The sequence below is a fragment of the Podarcis muralis genome, chromosome 2 (genome assembly GCF_964188315.1).
Source record: "Podarcis muralis chromosome 2, rPodMur119.hap1.1, whole genome shotgun sequence".
In the NCBI taxonomy this organism is placed as follows: domain Eukaryota; kingdom Metazoa; phylum Chordata; class Lepidosauria; order Squamata; family Lacertidae; genus Podarcis; species Podarcis muralis.
In genome coordinates this window covers 58,028,840-58,048,593 of record NC_135656.1, presented here as the reverse complement: position 1 = coordinate 58,048,593, position 19,754 = coordinate 58,028,840, and the positions used below count along the sequence as shown (strand labels likewise).

The following is a 19,754-nucleotide window of genomic DNA, read 5'->3' as shown; positions in this document are numbered from 1 at the left end:
TATGCCTTTAGGTAGGCAAGTAAGAGCTCTTTAGTAGAGATGTTAAAAATGAACTTTTTACATGCAAAATATGTTCCTTTTCAGTGCACTAGGAGCTTTGTCTCTTAGAAGGGACACTAAGCTAAGGCTGCATACACACCATACATTTAAATCACATTTAGCTCACACTGCCTCCCCCCCAAAAAAATTCCTGGGAACTATAGTTTACCCCTCAAAGAGCTAGCATTCCCAGCACTCTTAACAAACTAAAGTTCCCAGAATTCTTTGAGTGAAATAATCTGCTTTAAATGTATGGCTATTTTGGTGCTTTGGCAATATTTCCTGTCTTCAGTATTATTATGAAAGAAAAATAACTTCTAAGAAATACTGTTGTGATAATATTAAGGAACCCAATTTATTTGGTTATTTCTACCCCACATTATACTGGCTAGGATCTGACCAACAGTGGCCACACTTAACCTGTAAAATGCTCAGTTATTCCAACATGGAGCTAGCAGAACCAATTTGATTCTAATATTTGAAGCTGCTGTAGTCCTCATGTGTAAGCAATGTTTTAGAGTGACATGACTAAAGGACCCCTAGATTATCCCAAAGATTCACCCACTGTGTTGTGCTGATATCTATGCTAATTAGCCTTTATTCTAATTATATTACCATATTGGCCCGAATATAAGCTGCACCTTAAAAATTCAAGGGGGGGGGAGAGAGAGGAAAAAGACAATACCCAAATATAAGCTGCTCCCTTAAAATTGTGCTGGCACTCACACCTGTTCCATTTTACCGTATGTGTTTCAGCAGTGATATCGTAAAAGCCAGTTTTTATAAGGTCACGAATTTAAGCCACACTTTAACTTTTCACAGTCAGAATTTGGGAAAGAAGTGAGGCTTATATTCTGGCCAATACGTTATATAGAAATAACTTCCATTGGAAGACAGTGAGGCAAAATATAGGAACTTATTTTACAGACATTTGAAGATCATAACTTTGTGGTACAGGCTTACAGCATTACATGCAGAAGATCCCAGGTTCAATACTCAGCATCTCCAGGTAGAGTTGGGGAAGAACCCTGCCTGAAATCCAGTTAGTGTAAACAATACTGCGCTACATAGACCCATGGTCTGACTCAGCATAAGATAGTTTTCCATATGCCTATGATAATTCCAAAGCCTGCATCCAAAAATGATTATCATAGAATCATAGAGTTGGAAGTGACCTTGAAGGTCATGCAGGAATCCTGCCCACAGCTGTCCCTGTGTAGGCTCAAACCACCAACCTTCTGTTTAACAGTCAGACACACTAAAGTTAAACCATTTGTGTTACCTCAAGTGATTTGTCTGGTCTATGTGCTCATGTGTGGGCACGCTGCTGCATATTGCTCTGCAGTTGGAGTAGGGAAACTTTGGCCCTCCAGATGTTACTGAACTAGCATGCATGGCCAATTATCAGGTTTGCATGTGCTATCTTCCTGAGTCTTGCATGTGTGCTTGCTCATGTTTGCATGTGATGTTCTCAAGATTATTGGGTGGGTGGGTGGGTAGGAGACAGACAGACAGACAGACAGAATGAAGGGCTGCCATGACCATGCATTGCAGGGGGTTGAACTAGATGATCCTTTGGGTTCCTTCCAACTCTACAGTTCTCTGATTCTATTATTTGATTTTATGTCACTGGTTTGGCTCACTTCCTCAAGTGTGTTGTTCTATATCTCATCTCTTTTGATATCTCTGCTATGTTAACTTACAGTAATTTTCAGTCTCAGGTAAGGACTGAATTCCAAGGCTATTGTCTCAGCTTTACTTCCTCCTCTCCAGACAGCTAATCAAATGGAACTAAAGGACAAACTAGGAACATACTAAAAACATCAACCATATGAAGATGGCCTACCTTGCAGGGGCAATATCTAATTACTGAGATATTGTGACTTTCAATACTTTATATCACTGCAGAGTTATGTATTATAGACAAGTCATCACAATCATCGGCCTTAGGTTAATTCAATTCCATTTTCAAAAAATATCCATTAAAAACAAAAAGCTATTTTAGGATCAAAATGCTTTTCTAAGTAAGTACAACGTAAGAGCCTGTAGAATGCATTTTTCTGCAAGCATGACTCGTTAGTTAAGGTAGAGTGGCTTAACTTGCAATTGCCTTGCTTTTTGGCGCATGAATTAAATTCCTAAGCATGTAAAATATTCTCTTAAACCAAAGTTTGTTAGATTGTTTTATCCAAGAACAAATATAATGGGATAGATGCAGCAAAGGAACATGAATAGTCCATAGATTATTGTTTAAACTTATCTAGGGAAGCATATGAAACAACCTACTTTAGCACTGTTGGATAACCAGACTCTCATACATCATCTCTTTCTTTTCATAGCTACCCAGCAGACTTGAAATGGCCCAAATTCAGTGCACTTTAATGTAAAATTTATGAGAATTCCGAAACAGAATAGAGTTGCCTGTACACTGTTTGCAATTGTATGTTCCATATAAACTAGGTTTTGTATTTATTTCTACCATGACAAAAAGATTTAACATTCATTAGATGGATATTATGCCAAAGAAGCCAGAAAGTGGTACAGAAAGATACCCATCTGCCTTTAGACCCTGTTAACAATCTAAAGTGCTCTCACTTGCAAGTTATATTTTGCTTTCAATCTTTGGAAGATTTTACAATGACATAACTTACAACAAACTTAGAATGTAGGTTACTGTAGATGAAAAAAACTCTGAGTCTATAGAATATCCTTTTGGTATTACTTAAACATAAAGAAGAACCCTGGAAAAATGCAAAAGAAAACATGCCTTAGAAAAAGAAAAAGCCCTTTTATCCAGGCACTTGATCCTGGAAATTATAGGTTTGTTTAAGGCAGGTTTGGTTAGCAGTTGTATCTTGCAGCTTATCTATTTGAAAATTAGTCTGCTTCATTGGGATCAGAAACTCATAGGTGATAATTGCCAATAACGTGAACAATTGAAAGGGATATTTAAGATCATGGGTGGGGAGCTTGTGGCCCTCCAGATGTTGCTGAGCTCCAAATCCCATCAACCCCAGGCAACATGGCCATGCTCTTAAATATCTCTTTCAATTGTTCACATTATTGGCAATTTGCTTTTTGGACACGAAGCACGCACAATTATCTTTTATCTGCTGTGTGTCTTTGTCCCACCATGAAATGCAGTGCTTGGGCCCAAAAAAGATGTTCAGTTTTGATCCACAATCTTACATGTCCATGCATAAATGATATACTTGGTGAATGCCTTCCCATCTTACATTGGAGATGGGACCCATATGGGATTTGATCTTCTGTTGAAGTAAGTTCATTTGGATTCAATTCATGGTGTTTATGGAATATTAAGTAACTTATCCTGAAACAGTTAACCAACAGCTGTGATCTGCATAAAAATGGTGGGAGCTGCTTTCTGCTATTTTAAAAAAAATCATAGAATGGTTTCTGCCCCCACCCTATGTACCTGAATGATAACTTAAGGTGCAGTTTTTGACATTTTTTCCGTCTTGTTATCAGTAAATACTCAGCGGTGTGTAGACCACCAAGGTGGTCAATTGTTTAAATATAGCTGTTTGGATAAAAGCCTCTTACTGAACCATAATTACCATAGCCAACAGGAACAATGCTAAATTTTGATAGTTCAGATTTCCCCCTAATTATTATTGATATTGGAACTTTGCCACATCACAGCGATAAATAGAAATGTTGAGATCTTTAAAGAGGACTACTCACAACAACATATCTAGCAATACATCAGATATAACCCTGCATATTCTAAATTTTAAGCAAAATTGTATCAAGTGCCTTACATAAAATGGCATGAGCAGCACTATAGTATAGCACCATTGTTAGCTGGGTGTCTCTAAAATTTTGAATGCAAGAGGAGTAAGAATCTAGAACAAGAAGAGGATTAAGAATCTGGTATTAGCTCACAATTATCTACACTGGGTGACATGCAACATAATAAAATATTTTAAATTGCTTTGGGATGCCTCGTGGGAAGTGATTCATAGATGAAATAAATAATAGCCACTGTAGGTCCTCCTCCCTTCTGCAGCCCCCCCCCCCCCAATTTCCTCTGTAGGGTGGGGTGGGGAAGAAGTCCATTCACATGACATTATATATCACCTATTGACTAACAGCAGCTCTCCAGGATTGCAGACACAATTCTTTCCTAATCCAACTTGGTGATGCTAAGGTAGAAACTTGGACATTCTGCATGCAAAGCACTGAACTACATCCCCTTTCTCTTTATCAGGAATGGAAACATCCAACACACAAGACAAATTAGGCCCACCAGGGTCCCCAATTTTAACCTATAAGGCTGTATTCTCCAAGCCACACCCACCTGCCTCACACCTGACATCTTATGGTAACAGGTGTGGGGCAGGTAAAGTCACAACTGCAAAGAAAACCACCAGGAGTCTTAAAGTGTGCTCTGAATTGTTCCTTGGCAAGCAAGACTTGCATTTAGTGCTTTTAAATGCAAAGACCACTGGGGTCAGCTCCACTCAGGAGCTCCCAATCAGAGCACCCAAGTGGAGCTGATCCCTGCCAAAACAGGGTGTACAATTAGCATTGCTTTCTGCAAGTGTCTTTGCAGCAGCAGTAGCAGCTTCAGTTCAAGCCAAGGCTACAAAGGAAGAAGGGAAATCTCAGGAACGCACTTAAGAGTGTGCTGCTGATTCTTCCTTTTGGAGTTTGAATAAATGGCTGTCACATGACATCTGCCAGTCAAAAGTGGTCAGCAGAGGGTGGCTCAGATCTGGATCCAGCCTGCTGATCTGATCCAGTTCCCCACCCCTCCTCTATATGCAATACCACTGTAAAAATGTTTTCCTTGTCAAATTACAGAGCAAGTCTGTTGATGTAAGTTGAAAACATACATATAATAAGTTCAGATAAATGAAAAACCTGAAGTCACTCAAACCAAGGTTTGAACTGTCACTAAAATTAATGCAAGGTGGTCTTATAACATTTCTGAAAGTCTTTCAAAAAATAGTGGGGCTGCAGTATTGCTGTTTATGACCACTAAGACTAGCTGCATTGCCCAGCGTCCTAATTATGATGGGTAAGCTGACTTGGAGATAACAAGCAGGAAGGGAGTAAGTAATCCCTATATGGTGGGCTTCATTTACTTTCAGAAAATGAAGTGGGGGAGAGAAGGGAGTTGGGAATTATTTTTGTTTGGAAAATATATCCATCTGATAGAGAACAAGCGAGGGAAAGCATATAAAAATGTAGTTCAAAACCCTCCATTTCTTTTTATGGGTAACAATTGAAGAGTTGCTTCACTCATCTGCAAAGCTGGTTAATTTAACAGGTGTTTGCTGGGTTTCAACTTATACTGTATGGGAGTGGGGGTGGCAAGAATATAAAACATACAGTAATCAAGTTATTTGGTGTTTAAAGCAATTACTTTATTAATAAATATACATCCATATGATGACGTAAATACAGATCATGAACACTACTCCATTCCCATACAGACAATTGCACACGAGTAGCTGAAGTTCATGGACATAAGAACATACACAGTATCTAATCAGACTTTTTACAGCAGAAGACAGGGTGATAATTAATGAGCAACTGTTTCCACCAAAATAACCCATCCCATCAGAAAAGCAAACAGTGAAAGATGAGAATCTTAAAATGGCCCATTTAAGCAGATTTCTGAAAATTTCATAAAATTACTATAACTTTCAAGATGAAATAGATTACACATCGCAGAACCTAGATTTATCTATCTGGAAAAAAATCAGAAGGAAAGGCCGCTCTAGTATTTTCTTACATGTATAATAATGTTTGAACTATGTTAAATATATGTATAATAATAAAACATAATGTGAATATAAGTGGAATCAAATAACTTTGATTACAAGAAACTGTTTTGTATTTAATAAATTGATTGATGCTGCTCTATACATACAGTAATAAAAACCAGAATGACAACTTAGGAAAAAGCTGTAAAGTTATCTCTACTACTCTGTCTTTCAAAAGAAGGCAAAAGTTAATGCTCTGATATTAACTGCCTTCTGCATTGTAGATCAGGGAATATCTCATCCCATATGCATTATCCTGACTTGCTGGGTTTGTCCCAAGACCAAAAGCAACTTCAAAACATAATTGAAATGGACCACTGCAAAACAGAAATGCCAGATGAGTCCTAACCAGGAAGTTCTATTCTCAAAACTTGCAAAACATGAATGCATTTAAGAAAATTACCTGTCTTTTTAAAAAATGCCACCTTCACAATAGTTAGCCCCTAATTAAACTTACAGCAGTGTGTGTGTATGTGAGTGTGTAAAGATTTTGAAAATATCCAGTGCAAGACTTCAAAAATAGAAGTAAAATTATTTGGTTCTACGGTTTAAGTAAATTTCACCAGAAAGTGAACAGCAATTTCTGTAAGTGTTTAAAATAGCGGCTGTAGTATAGATCTCTCTTAATGCTTAATTATGCTAATTGCTTTATCAAAAGGTGAAAAAGGCTATTTTTAAATCAAAAGAAAAGTGAACACAAGTTTGACATGTAGATTTTCTGAACAGTGCCAATACACATCAACAATCCTAGCTTATGAAGAGCAGAATTAAGGTATATAATATAAAATTATCAATTTGCTTTACAAATCATGTATTAATACTACAAGGAGAAAGGGACATTCCTCCTCCCCCTCTCCAATAATATCAAAGTATAGGAATTAACATGCTGTTTCAGTGTTTGTCATGACAAGAGACAGTGTTACAAAAAAAGAAAAGAAAAAGAAAAACACCATGTATTCTGGAGATTATATACAGGAGTAGCAAAAATATTTGAATATACCATTCAAACATCTCAAGTTCTTGACTTCTGTTTCCCCCCACAGCATGGCACTTGTAAACCGCAGTAGAGGATAAAATGAACTGGAATCAAGAAATGCCCAACAGTGTTTTTCTGGCCTCATTAACAAATCCAGGCGTTAAACTGCCCTTTAGAGAAATGAAAGAGGATTTTTCTGCCCCCCCCTCCCAACTTACAATATTAAGTTATTTTAATGGGTAAGTTTTCCATATGATATAATTAATAAGCACTATAAATGAACATAAATTGCTTAGATGAGTTCATTATTTTCTCAGCATATGTGAATACAAAATTCATTATACTAGAGCAATAATGCATCTGCGTTGTCTCCCAACACACTGCACGACACCATTGAGGAGATGCACACGTGAGAAATAAAAGGGTAGCTTTAAAAAACAGGAGGAGGTAAGTAGAGTTACTCAAAGGTACATTGGTGACATGCAACTTGCTCCTTGCCAGGAAGGTGTGCCGTTCTTGTAGTTTTTACATTCAGCTGCTTTCCTAGAGAGAGTTCAGAAAGGGTCTGAAGCAGCCTCTGGGTTGGAAAAAAAAAGAACCATCTAACGAAACAGCCAACACAATATATGTCCTGAGGGTGAACTAGCTCACATTAGTACTGTGTGTGTCAGAAGTTGCACCACTGTGGGGAAAATTAATAAGAGTTTCATATTCCGAAGTTTCTTGAGGAAATATATAATGGACTTCATAGCTTCAGCAAAAAATTATTTTACCAGCATTTAGCTGCCATTAGTTTACATGACTAAAGAGCCTTCCAGTACTGTTGAGGTTCAAGGTTGCCAGTGCATACAAAGTCCCCCTAAAACAATTCAACACACCTATTATAAAATACAGGATAAAGTCCAGCTCATTATGAGTTAGGCATCACTGGAACACCTGAAGGCTTGCTGCTTTTTTCCTGATAAAAAAGGCATGAAATGACATCCATTTCTTAAGTTGTCATTACTAAAATCAGAGTTGTCATCAAAATGTCAGCAGGCCACAATATTTATCTTACAAAGGAAAAGAATCAATACTGTTCATTTTCATCTCTCTAATTAACCTGAAAGAAGTCTGTCCCCATGAATTTGCAAATATTTATCTATAACCTCTCTCTTGCGTATTTGAAGATACAAATTTAAATTTTTAATCTATAACTATATGTAAACTTATTTTCAGAATAGCTTTAGTTCTAAAGAAATATTTGGAATATATTCAATATTGAGAGTTTATTCAGTTACAACGTAATGTGTGTATTATACATTGTCTCTCTCTCACACATACACATTTTAAAAAATAACAACACATACCCAATTCAATGCAGAACATTTATTTTAGGTGCACAAAATGTCAAAATGTATGTATAGTTCTGCACCTCCATGCATAGATGTATTCCAATAGTTTGTTATATATCTGGGGTCTATAAACACATCAAATTGCAACTTGCTTGTGCATCAACTGTATCATTTCCAATTATGATCCATGAAATGTCATCCTTTGGTAGATATACGCTCTCTTAGCTACAGTATGTGTGATAAATAAGACTTCCACTGGCAAAATTATTAAACATGACTAGATTATCTATCTGAAAGGTATAATTTTCAACCACACCAAATATTTGAAATCCTAAAAAACTGCTGCCATCTATGCAGATATTGCAGTCACTTAAAATGTGTATATTTATTGACAGGTCTGAGAACACAGGGCAAATCTCACATATATCTGTGTATGCCAAATGCCACTGAAATGGACTGGATTTAGGAGCACACAAATGTGCAGAATCTCAGCCACAACTTTTACTACACCTGTACATTATTTGCATATTTGATAGCACTTTTTAGAAGTTAAATTATAAAATATTTCAAATATTTAATTCTTTTTGATTTGGTATGTGTAGTCTTAGGCTTTTATAAATTGTAAGTCAGTGTCCAACAGTTAGCATATGCAGGAGAGCTACCATACTTTAATGGAAAAATAGCAGTTTGGATATATATCAGGTGCTACATAGGATTTTTTTTTAATGTTTGGATTACTTGAAACTGATAGCACTTTAATGCAATGACTGCCTGGAATGACCACTTTTTAAAAAATATAGTTTTGAAATTTTGAAGTATCTACAAATATTGAGGTCCGTGTTAAGTTCCAGCCATTGTGGAAAATTTAGTTCTTTTTCTACTTTCTCCTATTAACAAAAAGAAAAAGAAAAGAGACACGTACACTGCAAACTTTACAAAACTATTCCTGGTAAAGCTGTCCTGAATAATTGGTTTCTATTAGTTTCTTCTGGTTACTTGTTGAACAAGTCTTTATTTTGACTATAAATAACCTAGGATGCAGAATTCTGCTAGTTGAATTGCTAACCACATAACTAAAATGGCCAGACAATAACTTTGACACTTAGAATATTAGTAATTATTTTCTGGAAATAGACAAGGGCACCACTGAGAAGTCCGCTTGTAAACGTAAGAAACATTAAGTGATTATGATATGATATCTTAAAAAAAATAAAATGTAGGAAAGTAAGTTATGGAAACGTTACAAAAGAAGTGAAAAAAACATGCCACAACTCAGATAATTTAAAAAGAATTACTGAGGAAATGTTACTTAATTCCTCGTTTTTCACTCAGCGGGTTGCTTGATTTTGCTACTTGTTTCACCGGCAGCATGCACTCCTCTGTTATGTACCACAGCATAGGGAAATGCTGCGCTGCTACAAGTATAACTTAGATTTGCAAGCCGTGATAGAGCTTTAATGCTACCTGGAGGTCTCCCTGGGCTGACTTTGTATCCTGCAGCTTTAGTTGTACCCAAGGGTCTACCTGGACTTGTCTTAAATCCAGCTGCTTTGGTGGTCCCCAGCGGTCTACCTGTGCTCGTTCTGTAGCCCGCTGATTTTGTGGTCCCCGAAGGTCTTCCACGTTTACCAGATCTGTTGAGGTTTTTCTTTTTCTTTATATCATCTTTCGTCTCTATACTCCTGCCACTTGTGGTCTGCAAATGTGGTTCATTTAACGCATCTTGTCTCTGGCATGGTATTGGCTTGTGGCTGACTGTGTGGCTGTACTTGGTTTGTTGTGTGGAATACAAATCAAACTGATCAGTGGGGGTCACGTTGTCATCATTAAGGCAAGAACTCTTCCCAGGCCCACAGAAAGGGGAGTTACCGCTGGCAACAGGATGCATCATTTTCTACCAAAAGAGAGAAAGAAAGAGGGAGAGATGTAAAAAAAGGGTAGCATTCAGCAGGGAAATATTTGCAATGCCCTCCAAAATTAGACAAATCAGCACAGGGCACAAACCAACACCTAAACAAGACATCTTGAATATCAACAGACTCATTAATCAAATACTACTCCAAAACACTATCAATATATTACAGCATAGGTTTCTGCTAATTTTACATTTTTGCATTAATCTTTGATTTAGCACAAATAAATATTACACAGAGTTTCAGCATTGCAATGATAGGTGCTTTAAAAAAAAATCACAGTGAACCAAAAGTTTCTTTTTAAATTAATTTTTATTGGTTGCATAATCATAAAACTTACAGGAACATAAAAAAATAATGTTTCAGGGGCTATTATGTATAGATAGGATTCTACTGACTGTATTTTTTCATATTTTTCTTCTTAATTCTTTTCAGGTATCTCTGACATGACCAAGAATTGAAAAAGCCATTCCAGCAAGTGTATACTGACATTTTATTTTATTTCTATTTCTTAAATTTTTATACTGCCCTTCATCTGAAGATCATGAGCAGTTCACAACATAAAGATGCAAAATGAGAACACAAAATACATAATAAAAACAAGAACAAGAACAAACCAATAACCTCCCTTCCAACAAACACATCTAAAAGGACATAGATATTTTGTGGTGGTACTCCATTGTTTATATTGTGTGTGTGTGAATATAAATAATAAAATCAAACCATTCCAAAAATAATTTGCCCCCCCCCCTGCTCAGCTTATGTTAGCTTCTCTGACATAATACTTCACATTTTGCATACTCTCTTGTGGCTCCTTTTATAGTCTTTTTTCAAAACCAGACTGTCAATAGTAGATACAAAATCAGAGCTTTACTTTTAATATCTGTCATTTTAGAAGCACTATTCAGAAGTGCTAACTGGGAGTCAATGTTTATTTGTTGCTTTGTGATTAGTTCCTGGAAAAATAAAGACCAGAAAGTGTTTGCACAAGTGGCAGCACATTACTTTGGCCACACAGCCCTGCCATAAATTGAGGGTAATGGTTTTAATACAGTTTATATTGTGCATCTGGAAACTGGTTTTAAGAGTGGATAGTCTACAGTGAATTCTGGACTGCTGCGATTTCTCTGCCACAATCAATTTCCATGTTTTCCTATATACTAGAGACCAGTCCTCTCTCAACTGTATTCATATTCTCTATTCTAAGATAGTTAAGGATGCAGGGTCAGCTCTCATATTTTAGCTTTCATTAAGAAAGTGTTTCTGCATCCATAGGAAATTAAACTATCTTCCCCATTCCAAGGCATATATCATTACAGAATAATAATAATAATTTATTATTTATACCCTGCCCATCTGGCTGAGTTTCCCCAGCCACTCTGGGCGGCTTCCAATCAAGTGTTAAAAACAATACAGCATTAAATATTAAAAACTTCCCTAAACAGGGTTGCCTTCAGAGGTCTTTTAAAAAGAAGATAGCTGCTTATTTCCTTCACATCTGAAGAGAGGGCGTTCCACAGGGCGGGTGCCACTACTGAGAAGGCCCTCTGCCTGGTTCCCTGTAACCTCACTTCTCGCAATGAGGGAACCGCCAGAAGGCCCTCAGTGCTGGATCTCAGTGTCTATCGTATTCTCTTTAATGCCCCAAATTTACAGTGCCTGCCTATATTCGCAAACTCAGGATGGGAGGCCAGTAGAATCAATTATGAAGTACCAGACATTGTTTTTTCTTTCCTGCTTTTCAGCATAGGTAAGATGAATTTGTTATGAAGCAGCTCTCCTATTCATTCATAGAGAGATATGACATCTCCCATGTAAATCCTTCTGGTTTTGATGAGGATTCAATCAAACCAAAGGTTTGATGTGACCCATTGTTTATCAGTCTCTTAAAAGCCTCTTAACTGGTTGGTCTCATAATATGGACTCAGTAGTGGTGTAATTCTTTCTCTGTTTACTGATTGTTTGTATAGCTGCTTCTTGTTTATTCTAGGTCTCTTTCCTTCAAAGATGATGCTCTAGTCTACATTTCCAAAATACTAACAGTGGTCTTGGTATGCAGGTTGAAAACAAAATGGAAGTTTCTAAATGAATGTAAGCTTTGAAATATTTATCTATTTTAGAGAATATTTGAATATATACCAAAAGTAAATCAGTATGATGTCATCTCCGATCTTAAGAAAAGCTCATTCATTAAACAGGTGCATTATTATGAAAGGATTGTTCTTTTACCAGATTGTTTCAAAAGCAATGGCATCAATGGAATTTTTATGGAAATGTTGTTATTAAACTTGGCCTAGTAATAATTAAGTAATATGACACAAAAATCTACTTATGTTGTAATTGTTCGGCAATCTGTGAAAACCACATTGTTGCTTAGAAAGATGACACTGAACTATTTAATTCAATAATTTCTCCATCAAAGGGGCTTAACTTTCCCCCAAAAAAACTTACATTAATTTCCAACACCTGACCTGTCTACTGAAGAACATTTTAGAAAGGTGGGTAAACTAGAGGTGCTAATGGTATACCAGTCAACATGTAATCTGGCCTTCGAAGTGGTGTTGAAATACAGTGTCTTAACAAGAGGTCATCCAATTAGGAAACAATGATCAACCATTTGAAGCACAAGCCCTTTTATTATCAATGACCTTGTCAATGTGACAATTTAGGATCATCTATCCTCAAAGTGTCATGGTGCTCACTGGAGACCCCACTGTCTGTGGAGGATTTCTCCACTAACCTCAGCAGCAGCTATGCCAGTGGCTTTGTTGTAATGTAGATTGATCAAGGCCACTTATACACTGGCTTCCAGATAGCTTTTCATGCAGTGCTGCTTCATGTACAACAAGCTTCTTATGCTGAAATGAATTCAAAGTAAGGAGTTGCATAAATCCCACATGCACCTAGTCATTCAGTATTCCTGAAGTAGTGTCTCTACCCCCATAGTTCAGCCCGGACACTGAGATCCAGCGCCAAGGGCCTTCTGGCAGTTCTCTCCCTACAAGAAGTAAGGTTACAGGGAATGAGGCAGAGGGCCTTCTCAGTAGTGGCACCCGCCCTGTGGAACGCCCTCCCATCAGATATCAAGGAAATAAACAACGATCTGACTTTTAGAAGACATCTGAAGGCAGCCCTGTTTAGGGAAGTTTTTAACGTTTGAAGTTTTATTTTGTTTTTAGTGTTTTGTTGGGAGCCACCCAGAAACCCAGCCAGATGGGCGGGGTATGTATGTATGTATGTACAGTGGTGCCCCGCAAGACGAATGCCTCGCAAGACGAAAAACTCGCTAGACGAAAGGGTTTTCCGTTTTTTGAGTCGTTCCGCAAGACGAATTTCCCTATGGGCTTGCTTCGCAAGACGAAACGTCTTGCGAGTTCTTGTGAGTTCGTTTCCTTTTCTTAAAGCCGCTAAGCCGTTAATAGCCGCTAAGCCGCTAATAGCCGTGCTTCGCAAGACGAAAAAAACCGCAAGACGAAGAGACTCGCGGAACGGATTAATTTCGTCTTGCGAGGCACCACTGTATAAATAAATAAATAGATAAATAAATAAATAAATCAAAACATGTTGTGTAATACACACCATAGGAAGCTGGCATCTATCAACGCTTCCTACCAAGTATATACATGACAATGCAGAATGTGTGTATTATAAATACATATTATATACAACTTCCAAGTAGGGCATTTGTCTTGCATGCAGTCATGGTGTGCAGCAGGCACACTTCCAATGTTTTACTTTTAGCCAGAAGCATGTGAGGACACCATGTATATTCCATCACCATCATCATTTACTTTAATAATTTAATTCCACTTAAAAACATTGAATTATGGGCGATTCGCAAAAATGATAAAATAAAATGTAACAAAAATATATAACAACTTGCTATTAAATATCCAGGGGAAATAATGAAACCAAGTTACAGTGGTACCTCGGGTTAAGTACTTAATTCGTTCCAGAGGTCCGTTCTTAACCTGAAACTGTTCTTAACCTGAAGCACCACTTTAGCTAATGGGGCCTCCTGCTGCCGCCGTGCTGCCGGAGCAAGATTTCTGTTCTTATCCTGAAGCAAAGTTCTTAACCTGAAGCACTATTTCTGGGTTAGCGGAGTCTGTAACCTGAAGCGTATGTAACCTGAAGCGTATGTAACCCGAGGTACCACTGTACTGAAAAAATTCACAACACTCAAGAGTGGTTTAGTATAAAACACTTAATTTCACACAGGTTTGTTGTTGTTGTTGCTAAGGGCAACACATGGTCCTAGAATGGCCATAAAGAAGGTGCCAGTTGCTCCTCTCTAGGAAGGGCATTGAACAGTTGAGGAGCTAACACAAAAAAGACCTGGTAGCCACTGTCTTACTTCACTTGGCAAGGGCAACTGAAGCAGGCCTCTGAAGGGGATCTCAATGTTCAGTTAGGTGTATGTGAGAAAATGTGTTCTTTCAGTTATCCTGCTTCAAAGCAATTAAGCGCTTTAAAGATTAAAATCAGTACTTTGAACTAGGTCCTCACATAGGACATGGGGCTGATGCAATATTATTCTACTATTCTTTGTGGATAAACAATTTATTGTTGCAGGGACAAATGGGGGAAAGAGATGGATACAGGAGAAAGTTATACAGGCTATTAATAGAAGGAAAGGTGTATATGCAACTTCCTCTAGTTAAAAATATCCCAAACAATAGAAATGTTAGATTAGCTTTATGCTATTTGCTTCATGCTACTGATAAGAAGCAGCAGTGAATCAGGTTCAGTATCTTGAATTGAACATTAATTTAACAAAATGGCAGGCCATACATGATTAAATAAAGAAGCTATAATGTTTAATCAGTTTTAACAACTTTTACAGTGCAATCTTATATGTGACTAAGTCTTATGAATATATCATTTTCCCCACTTAATTCATTTATTTGGAAGGAAACTGCAAATAAGTCAATGGGACTTACTTCCAAGTAGGTACATATAGAACTGAACTGTTAATTGGCCGAAAAAGTTACCTGGATTAATCAGACAGCATATTTTTAAGCAAAATATTTTATAAAAGTCATAAAACTGCAAATAGCAAGTATTTTAAAAGGTGTTCTCCCTTTCATGTAACATAGGAATGTCTCTTATAAAGTACACATACAACATATGTGAGTATGCATTAACAACACAGAAATTACTCATCTTGTTTCCATTCTATTGTTTTTACCATATGGAAGTGTACTCTGTTAACTGACAAAGACTCGTACAATTAATCAATTGATATCTCTTTAATCCGGTAACAACTCTATTATCAATCCTAAAATTGCTATCTGGTCAAGGATAGAACTCTTTCACCTTGTCCCAGGAAGTTTGTATGCTGCTCTTTGCAGTTCCTGTAGCAAAGAGCAGAACAAGCATTATTATAAAACAATTATAACATTTGGTATCCTGCCTTTCTTCCATTACTCAGAGAGGAGGATACAGGTGATTTTCCATCTGCGTACTGACCAGAGCCAGAGGGTGCTACCCCATGTGGCCACAAAACATGCCTTATGTCAGGAATGGAAAGTCTTTGGCCCTTCAAGAGCATGGACTGCAATTCCCATCATTCCTGTTCATTCAGGAGGGAGATTGATGGAAATGGTTCCCACCAAAGTAGTCTGGTGAATAAGCACTCCAGCCTGCTGTGTCAAAATGCAGGCTGGAATGCTTTCTTACAGGAACTCCTCTAATAGAGAGGGCATTTGTGCAAACAGATATCTTCTGGCCTAATCAACTTCACTCCTAAGGGACGGGGCGGGGGGACAGTTGGCATGCTGCTTTTTTGGCTTTTACCATTAAACAAAAAACATTGCAACTGGAATTCTCATATTGTAATGGGTATTGGAGATAAAATCAGTCTGATGTACATTCTTAGGCAAATTTAATAGCTTCCACTGGGATCTTGACATATGCTCAAATGTCTAATTTTATCCTCGAAATAAAAATCTGAGGGTGCAAAATAAAGACACTATCAATAGCAGAAAAACTCTGAAACATGCTAGAGACTGTACTTTATCATGCTCTTCACTAGTTTTGCAAAGACTGTGCTGAAACCTAAGATGTTCAACAAACATTTTCTTATATCTGCATGAACAGAAAGACTTTTCCTAAAGATCTACCATAAAATTAACACCTAATCTTAAAATATGTACAAGCTAAATGCATGACAATAATAATAGTGCAATCAAAAGTAAACCACACAATAATCTGGGACCTACTTCCAGATAAGTGTGTATAGGATTGCAGCCTAAGGGAGCAATCCTACCTTTGGATGGGAAACAGCAGGGCAAAATGGAGTGATAGAATCACTGGTGTCTCCAAAGCCCTCCTACTTGCATCGGCTAGATTGGAAGATGGGGAGACTGAAATCACAATTTTTGCTGCAGACTGGTACAGCAGAGGAACCCAATTTGGACCGCTCTCTGGGAAGTGGACCAGCTTAGGCTACAGAGGATTCTTGTTACTCCAGTTCCACCCCAAACACCTTGGTATGGGGGTCCTCCAGCAGATCCATCACCAATAATACATTTGCATCTGCCATCCCTCCTGTGCTGCAGTGAGATACTCTGTAGCACCAGAAGTACCAGATACCCTGCAAGTGTCGAGAACAGTGTACGGGAATATGCGTTGGCTCCTACTCCCCTCCAGAAGCACGGATTGGGGGTTAGGATTGCATTTTAAATGTTTACAAGCATAAATTTGGATCCCATAAAACAATTCTAAAGCACACACTAATGCTATACATGTAATGGTCTAATGAGATGCACTTAAGCAGCAGGTCTAAATAAATGTGGGTAGCACTAATCAATATAATATTTAAGTAACTAGCAATGCAAATATTTGTCAGTCCCATATATTAAAGGTATGCTTACACATATGTGCAAAATACAGGGACAGGTATTGTTTTTCATTAAACATGTAGTTGGTTAGATATAAACAAGAAATCACACACAAAGAGAACAGCTCAAAGTGCCTTTGTTAACTAATAGGACACTTAACAAGACAAATTCTAGAGAGATACTGTTATAAAAACCACAAAATGTATATCTTTCCCTGCTACTGAGTGACCATAGCAGTTCAGGAATATAGGGCAGACTGACAGAAGCTTATCCCTGCTTTCCCCTCCAACCCCATACTGGAGCATAATTGTCCTTCGTGGGACATTCATAGGGAAGACACAGTCGTTCTGTGTCTATATTAGATGGTGCCTCATTATCAGCACTGGGGGAAATTAAATAGGTCTTGGGGCATGGGAATGATAAGCTTTTCCATCATTCCACTTGGGCCAAAAAGCTGTTAAGACTCCGCATCTGCCTTACTCTGGCTAGTTTAAGTTACCCTTTAAGGACACGACTAAACGACTAAACAACAACAACATGCTCTCTCACCTACATAGCCCTTTTGTTCACACTTGGATGATAGGCAGAAGCCGAGGAGAGGCGAGACTTCCCTCCGTTTTCCCCCCTAGGTTTTTTAGCATTCGGTTTTTTTGTTTCAATTTAGTTATATTTATGTGACGCGGCACAACTAAGGGTGGCTGCGGCGATGTTGCAAATTTACATGGCTTCAACCACCACAAAAAGTCGTAGTTGTAATTTTGTGAGGGCCTTTGAAGAGAACAAATGAAGAGAGAGAGAGAGAGAGAGAGAGAGAGAGTGTGTTGCAGACCAAGCCACCCACCCCGTCTCGCCTACAAGGAGGGGAGGAAAAAGGGGGGGAAAGGCTGTCCAGATCTATTTCAACCTACTGCTGCCCTGTCTGGGTGTCTATTCTCCGGGCACCCAGCGAAAGAAGGGTCCTTCAATTCCACCCACCTAATTGTACAATTTGATACAGAAACCGGGGGGGGGGTAGAGGAAGCGGCGGAAATGGTGCCACCCCGCTAAACCCCACGGGCACCCCGGGGTGCAAGAAGGAGGGAGGCGCAGGGGGTGCTGCCTTCCGCCGACTGCGCCCGAAAGGCGCCAGGAGAGAGAAAGGCGCTCTCCTTCCTGCCTTCCTTTCTTTGGAGCCAGCTGGGTGAGGCTCCATCTTGCGCGGCGGAGAACAGGAGAGAAGCGGGCGGCACTCGCAGGCCCGGGGCGGCTCCTACCTGAGGGATTCTTGGCAGGACGGAGGGGGAGGGGAGGGGACAAGGCGGCGGCGGTTGGTGGCTCGGTCCGCGAGGCGCGAGCTCGACGAGGGTTGTCGTCGTCGTCGTCGGAGGGACGCGTCGCGGGGCGCTGGGGCCCCTCCCCGCCGCCGCCGGCTTCCTTCGTCGCAGGCGGCCGGGCGAGAGAGAGCGAGACCAGCGGAGGAGAAGCTGAGACGGCGGAGCGGGCCGCGAGAGCCGGGCCGGAGCAGCTGCAGGGAGCCGTGGCGGCGACGTGCGCGCTCCTGGTCTGGGCCAACGCGCCGCGGGAGCGAGCAGGAGAGGCAGAGGCCGACGGGAGGGGAGGGGGAGGGGAGGCGGCTGGTCTGTGAGGAGGAGGAGGAAGGGAGCGGCAGGCGGACGCCTGAGAGGAAGGGGCCGCTCGCCGGGGGAGCCGCTCAGGGCCTGGCTCGGCCGCGGCGGAGGTGCCGCCTGCTCTGAGGCGGAAGAAGAGGAATGAGGGAGAGACGTGGGCCCACAAAGAGCCCCGCAGCGCTGCGAAGGCGAGCCGGTGCGGTATTGTTGTGGCATAAGCTCATCACCCCGCCCCCCATGAAATGTTAGCCCCCATTTGGCAGACGTATAAAACACACAAACACACACGGGTGTGGATGGGGGAAATGTAAACAGTGGAGTCGAATTGCAATGAAACGGGGAAAGTGCAGCCCGCGAGCATTCAGCTGAGAGCTTAAATGACTGCAAAATATAAGCAAGAGGAGCGCCGGTAAGAGGGCTCTCCTAAACCCAATTGCCAGGGAGAGGGAACACATGATGGGACTTGCTCCTGCCTAGCCGTGCACGCATATGGGAATATCGCCTCAACTTTCTCTTAAGAAAGTGCTTAGTGCTCTTTACTGTAAGAATAGTAGTTCTAGTAGCCTTTCCATGTTCAGCAGCTGCCTTAATGTTGAGTAACATTAGAATTCGCTCATGATTAATGTAGGTTTGGATAGAACGTATGCCAAGTTTGGAAACGTTTTGGTCACTTGAACTGGACTATTTTCATTTTAAAAAACGGAATGTGCTGGAGGAATAATTTAAGGCAGCTATGCTATCCTCAGGCGGCGAAAGCTCGCCGCAAGAGCGCGTGTGTTAGGGAGGAGGGGTGGGAAGGGGATGCTCACAGATGTGAGAGGTGGATTGGGGAGAAAGAGAAGTGTGAGACCGAAGGTAGAGAAGATGTGTGGGGGGGGGGGGAGACACATGGCCAAGAGGGAAGAGATGAGGGACTGAGGAGAGAACAAGAGGTTAGAATTTACCATCCAAAGCATCTTAATCAGTTTTGGCAACAATGAGTCATGAGCTGTGGAACTTTAAATGCATTTTTTAAAATTGCAGATGGATCCGCTCAACTTGGGTTTAAGCTGTCATAATAGCAAAAGTTGCATGAGCATCCAGTGCAAGGCAAGCGAAATGGAGTTATAGCTCTCTGCCCCACATTTCTCAAGCCTCTTCCGATGCTCTTGACATAGTTATGTGCAAGCTCTGACACTGGCTCACTGTTGTCAACAATGACAGGCAGTAGTTAAGGATTTTAGACAGGGATGTGGACCAGCCTTA

General features: G+C 39.7%; 1 protein-coding gene across 1 annotated transcript; it reads right to left on the bottom strand.

Annotated features, from left to right (window-relative positions):
• Positions 1-8,063: 8,063 nt before the first annotated feature.
• C2H5orf24 (chromosome 2 C5orf24 homolog) lies at positions 8,064-18,623 on the bottom strand. The gene is made up of 2 exons (XM_028718070.2): positions 18,156-18,623; positions 8,064-10,038 (listed from the first exon to the last, which is right to left on the bottom strand). Exon 2 carries the CDS (start codon positions 10,033-10,035, stop codon positions 9,469-9,471), a length of 567 nt encoding a protein of 188 aa, XP_028573903.1. The 5' UTR covers positions 10,036-10,038; positions 18,156-18,623; the 3' UTR covers positions 8,064-9,468.
• Between the last annotated feature and the right edge of the window lie 1,131 nt (positions 18,624-19,754).

Coding starts and splice junctions, on each gene's coding strand:
- C2H5orf24 (XM_028718070.2), bottom strand. CDS start 10,035: ATGATGCATCCTGTTGCCAGCGGTAACTCCCCTTTCTGTGGGCCTGGG.